We start from the raw sequence: 6341 nt of genomic DNA, 5'->3' as shown, positions 1-6341 counted from the left end.
AAAGTGCTGGTCATTTACAAACCATCAGAGTTTCTACAGATTCACTGATAGGAGACTGAACTTCAAAGAAAAAAGGTGGAGTAGAGGACTATATCCTCTATAAGTGAGAAGTGTAGAAAGTAGGACACAAACTATTCTGTCAAGATGCAGTTTTGTGGGGTTTTTGAAATTTAATGTTAGTCAAAGAAAACTCTCACTTCAATTTTCAGCAGGAATTGAGTTTAAAACATTTAGATCTAAATCACATACCTGGTAAACTACCGGGCATACGATAGTGCTAATGACTAAGGGAACTTTAGTGTGCTCCTAAGCACACATTCCTTTAATTGTCTGTTAAATGACCATGAAGTTTACAGGAGAAGATGTATGTCTAATGATGGAAGATTGAATAACAGACAAATAAACAAAATTGAATAACAGACAAACAAAACCAATTTGTGTTTCTATTGTAAATACTATTATTTTCCTGTTTATCTGGTATTTCTCCAAAACTGTAGGTGTATTGCCATGTTTTCTGAGGTGCTGGAGACATGCATTTTGGACATGGATCAATCTTTTCACATGCTAAGGACCAAATTCTTCCCACTGCATGCCCTACTGCTGCCTTCTTTGGTGAAAATTTGCCTCTAATGTCTTTTGGTGCTTCAAAATTATTACAGTCAAATCAGATAAACTTTCCAACATCTTATAATTTGTATTGAGAAATTACATTCTGCATTGTTACTTGTACCATCATCTAATAATAGGCCAGGAGAACACAGATCCTCCTGGTAAGATCCAACCCTGCTCTGAAAAACCAGAGGGCTGGTAGCTGAGAATCCAAGTCTCCACCAGACATGCTCCCAACCATTTGAGGTGGAGCATGGCTGGGTTTGAAACTTGCTCCATTGCCATAAGCACGCATGGAGATGCTACTTTGCTCTGCCAGGGTAAATGAAGAGGGGCAGAGCAACCAACAAAGCCAGGATCTATCCTATGCTAGTCACTGTGCAGAGACACAGTGGTCCTTGGTCCCCAAAACTTACAGGCTAAGGCTGGAGCAGACATATGGATCAAAAGCAGGGTTTTTTTGCATACCACATAGCTCAGAACGGTATGTGCTGCATCCAGCAGTGCTTCTGCCCTTAACCACCCTTTCTTTCTTTCCCTTTGCCCAGTATATCCCACACTCAGTTTAAAGGGAAGGTTATCACAACCCTTACTTAGCAATTCAGGTGTAAAACAAAACACTTGTCTTTAGTGTTTCTCATACTGCCTCATTCGGTGAAGAACAGGGTCATTTGTCACCCCTATCTGCTGCGAGGTGAACAAAGAGAAAGCAGAAAGGAGAAATGAGCAGCAGGAGTCCTGCCCTTACCTTCACACTGGGCAGGCTGAGGAGCTGCCTGGATAGAGAAGAGGGTGTCCAAGCTGTCCCATAAGCAGAGGAAACCATTGAGAGCAAAAGAGGAGTGAAAGAAGAATCCCAAACATGAGTCACAATTCATTTTTCTGAATCGGTGTAGCTGTGCTTCCCCTCTAATGCAGGGCAACCTGCAAGACTGCAATATGGTTCTGAATAGATGAGACAGATAATGAGTGGGAAAAGCAAAGTAATATTAACTGTTGAGTGGTCTTTAGTATAATAAATAATTTTTTTTTCCTCAGTAGGTAAAACCAAGTGATATAATTCACTGAATAAACGGAGGACACACTTGGCAGCTTGGCACCAATACTAATGAAGCCAATAGCCTTCTCTGCTTTCTCCTTTTGGCTGGCTCTCATTTTGGCTGGCTTCCTTGGCATACACATCACTGGCAGTTTTGTGAGAAGTCAGAAGAACCATACGCTAATTTTCACCAAGGAAAACACAATTCGCAACTGCAGCTGCTCAGCGGATATCCGTGATTGTGATTACTGCCTGGCAAACTTAATGTGCAATTGCAAAACAGTGCTGCCTTCTACCATGGAAAGAACTACCTACAATAGCCACCTGACCATTTGGTTCACAGACACCTCTGTGCTGGAGATGCTCCTCAATTTCACAAGGGTGTGGGATTTGAAGCTGTCCTTCTGTGGCACCACTCCTCTCCCAACAGAATACTTGGCCATTTGGGGGCTTCGAAAGCTCCGGGTAAACAAGGTCAAGGGACGATTTCCAGAGCAGAGTGTAACCATCTACAGCAGCAGCAACAAGGAAAAAGAAGACTTGCTTGCAGGGCACAACAAAGACAGGCAAATGCTTGTATACATTTCTTTTCTAGATACCTCACTTTTCAATGGATATTCTTTGCTGAAGTCGTACAGTGTCGAAAATATTTCTAGTATCACAGAGCACTTTCCCAGCCTGCTGTACTCTGATGTTTTCTCAACCTCAGATAACAAGAGCTATGTTGTAACATTCATTTACTGAGTTATTTAATGTATTCAGTAGTCAGAGGCATGGAAAATTGCTAAGAGAGTGACGGGACTTACTTTAAGTCTGTTTGGTTTGGCCAGGAGGAGCTGTTATGAGATGGACAGTTCTTACTGTGATAGCACTCTCCAAGGTGTTTAAAGTAAGTCAGACTCATCAGACTAATACAATAAATGCTTTCTTAAAGAACAAAGAAAATGTGAAAAGACTGTTTTAGACAGCATCAGTACAAATTCTTTTTATGTATTGCAAGCTAAGAACTGAAATCTGCAGATAAATTTTAAGGCTGTGCTTCAGACAGAAAAAGACATAACCACATACCTCCAGTTGTAGAAGAACCTGAGCCTCACAGAGAATCACTCAGGTTAGACGGCAGCTCAAGAGGTCTCCAGTCCAGCCCCCTGTGCCAAGCAGGGCCACCTCTGGGATCAGACCAGGCAGCTGAGTTTTCTGCAGTCGGGTCCCAAAAATCCCCAAGGATGGAGCCTGCACAACCTCACTGGGCAACCTGCTCCACTGCCTGCCTATCCTCAGGGGGAAACTTTTTGCCATGTACTAACCCCAGCTTTCCCTTCCCTTTTGCAGGCTGAGCAAGCCCAGTTTCCTCACACTTTTCGCACAGTCACATGCACCAGCCTCTGGCCATCTTGGTGGCTCCCCACTGGACCACTTCAGTTGATCCACAGCCTGCTTGCACCGGGGGCGGGGGGCCAAAACTGCATGCAGTGCTCTGTATGCAGTCTAGTAAGTGCCGGTACAAGGGGAATAATCCCTTCCGTCCAAGTACTGGCTGTGCCCCTGTCGATACAGCCCACTGCCGTCAGGTTCAAGGGGTGCAAGGTGGTTACAGGTTACTCAGACTGGGAGTGCTGAGTTGTGCTTGCCCTCTAATACTCAGTCAGAGCCGGGAACCCTCTGCTTGCACAGCCTCTTCTGAAAGTAGGGATGGGCTACACAGGCCGCCTCCAACCTCAGCGCACCACCGAAAGTGTGCTTGGGGGCAAGAGGCCACCTGACAGGTGAGACACCATGCTCACAAAGGTGTTTTTCCCAGGGAAAGGCCCATCTCTTGCACATTGGGCATGCTGACGCCTGCAGTCTCCCCAAATGCAGGGAACCTGACTTCATCTGTTGTGATAATGGCAAGCTCTGCTCATGTTCTCCCCTATGAGAAAGGAGAAAGACAGCATCCAACAACTCTTGCCTGATAAGGGAGGCGAGCCTTCTGGCAGACATGTAGCAAACAATTTTCAGATGCTCTGCAGCAGAAAGATTGCCATTCCCCTGAAAAACATACATCAGGACTATTCATATAGCCCAAAGTCTGTTCCTTGCCCCTGTCTGCAGGATTTGCATTCTATGAGATAAGATTAAGGCCGGGATCCATCCATGCAGCACAATAAAGGCTTTGGAATAGCAAGTCCTAACAGTCTTGCATTGCCAGCAAAGGGTTACATGAAATTGGGATAAAATATGTGTACTGAGGGGACTAGCTCTCAAGATTCTGAGGAACCAATGAATTTGCTTTGACAACTTTAAAGAAAGACTTTTTCTATAACTGTAATCAACGATGGAGCAGTTTTGCTAGAAAGCAAAATTTAATTTTTCAGAATACTTAAATACATGCACACCTTCCATTACTGTGAGCTTTCCCACTGAAATCAACAATGCAGTAACTATTGAATTAATGGGGACTATTTGCAATTGCAAATTAACAGATTTAAGCACATGGGTGTTTGGAGGCTGGGGATTGAACTCGATTTAACTCAACTAGAGAAATATTAAATCAGCTGTTGTAAAGACGTTGTTTCCTTTGCCAACACCTGGGCAACAAACCGTAAGCCTTCTCACCAAATCACAAATATTTCTAGTGATACCTCTCACGATTGTGTCACAGGTTACAAAACAGTTAGGAGCTGGAGCTGGGCTGACAGAGGTTGACAGCAGGGGGAAGACGTTCTGAGCATGTTACATGCCTGGAATGAATTACAGACACAGGCAAAATTCATATTGTCTGCCCAGGGATCCCATGATCCAACTGTCTGTGCAAAAGTACACCTTGCCTTCACAAACTGGCTAGTCATTAATCCTGCACAGGATAGTGCTGTAAAAAAAAAAAACAAAAAAAAAAAACCCAAAACAGAGCTGGCACACACAAATATATTGATTTCTAAATGTACCAACCCCCTGTTTAAAATCTGGGAAAATGAAACCGCAATCATCTTCAGTGAATTCACTGAGGTTCTGCTGCCCTCTAGTAAAAAATGTGCTGAATAACACAGTACGTCCCCATTGCCATGACAGCAATGGGTGGCTGCTGTTGCCGTTCAAAGTTCACACATGCAGCGGTAACTGAGAATGGACGTATTCTGGCCTTGTTGCGAAGAAACCATGAGATTCATAAATCCACGGACTTTCTAACACTGCAAATTACAGTTTCGGTTTACTTTTGCCACTGTAGCGTTCTGAATCAGGCTGACGTAAAAGACCTCTTGTTCCTGTGCCCAAATAAGCACTGCAAATTTTCCTGGAATCAGGGAAAAATCCTCCTCTCAATTACATGTGCAGCAGAAATCCACAGCACCAATATTGCAGTGATCTTTTCAACTCCCCTGTTCTTCAGCAATTTGAACCAAGAATTAAATTCTCCCCATCTCAATTTTATATGGCCTTGCCATATACCACATACATTGTGAGTTTTAACTGTTGGTGGCTTCTTTTGTCTGCATGTAAACTACACACAGCATCACTCTGCAGAAATAGTTAGGGGATTTTGTGAATGTTTTAAACCCCAGTGTAAGATACTCACACTTAACGACACTCAACACCCTATGGCACTTGATCATGTATTTATAGCAATTAATATTTATATACACAATGGTTTTGTTTTCCATGTATCAGGTTCAACCTGCATATATTTGCCAGTCTTTAACCTTGATGCATGACTACTGGATATGCCAATCAACAGAAACTGAGGCGATTATTTTTGTATCAGAAAAAAATGGAGATAGGAGCTATAAATTTAGTTTTCCTTCCTACTAGTAATTCTGGTGTGACTTTGGGAACTCAACACAGATTGAGAACAGCACGGAAGTAACATGATGCTTTCTGCGGGAGACCTTGCTGTGCAGCCGCAGCGAGAGCCTGTAGGACGCCAGACAAACCCCCTGCATCTCCTCCGGGGAAAACTCCCAAGGTGGCTGGCAAGGGTGGGCTGCACGAGAGTCTGCCCTCCCAATATGGCGGGAAGGCTGAAAAGAGATCCCTCCAGCTCCCAACACTTGCACTTGGAGAGACTGTCTTTAAAAAGGCCAGCAATGTCTTGCCAGCTGCCAGCAAATGCACAGCTTTTAGTCAATGCAGCGGCCACTGAAGCCAGCTTGACTGACTGCTGAGGATGCTCCCTGCCTAGACCAACCCCAAAGGGCCCTGCACATGAAAGATGCTACAATTTAGCTCTAGTGAAGAGCACCACCACATTATTTCCCCCTCTCCAAGCCAGAAGCCCAATTTCCTCAGGGAGAGCAGCGACTTTCCGGCAGAGGCTGTGCAGAACCGGGGAGCGAGACCCATCTGAGGCGAGCACCCTGGCCGCTGAGGAGATGACGAGGGCTGGGCGCTGCGTGGCACCCTCTCCGGATGCCCGCTGCCGCCGTCCGCAAGCTGGTGGTGGAAAGCAAGCCCATAGGGGCGGGGATGGGAAGGCCGAGGCTCGGAGCACCCCCTACCCCGGGGGGTACACCGGCCAGGACACCCCACACACACCCGCACCTCCCCACAATGGCGCACCGCCACAGGGCCCGGGCGCCTCTCCCCCCACTCCCCTCTCGCACGCTGCGCGGCCACGTGACGCACTGCACTGGCTCGCGCTGCTCCCTCCACACAAGATGGCGGCAGCGGCGGCCGCTGGGAAAGGAAGCAGGGGCGTGGCGAGTGGCGGGGGGTG

The 6341-nt window shown here is 45.9% G+C and overlaps 1 protein-coding gene across 1 annotated transcript; it reads left to right on the top strand.

Annotated features, from left to right (window-relative positions):
* Nucleotides 1-1717: 1717 nt before the first annotated feature.
* On the top strand, nucleotides 1718-2392 carry EPCIP (exosomal polycystin 1 interacting protein; the record flags this gene model as incomplete). Its single annotated transcript, XM_082014093.1, has 1 exon — nucleotides 1718-2392. One exon carries the CDS (start codon nucleotides 1718-1720, stop codon nucleotides 2390-2392), a length of 675 nt encoding a protein of 224 aa, XP_081870219.1.
* Nucleotides 2393-6341: the final 3949 nt, after the last annotated feature.

This window comes from Phaethon aethereus, assembly GCF_964289735.1.
Source record: "Phaethon aethereus genome assembly, chromosome: 1".
Taxonomy (NCBI): Eukaryota; Metazoa; Chordata; class Aves; order Phaethontiformes; family Phaethontidae; genus Phaethon; species Phaethon aethereus.
This window is presented reverse-complemented; position numbering and strand designations above follow the sequence as displayed.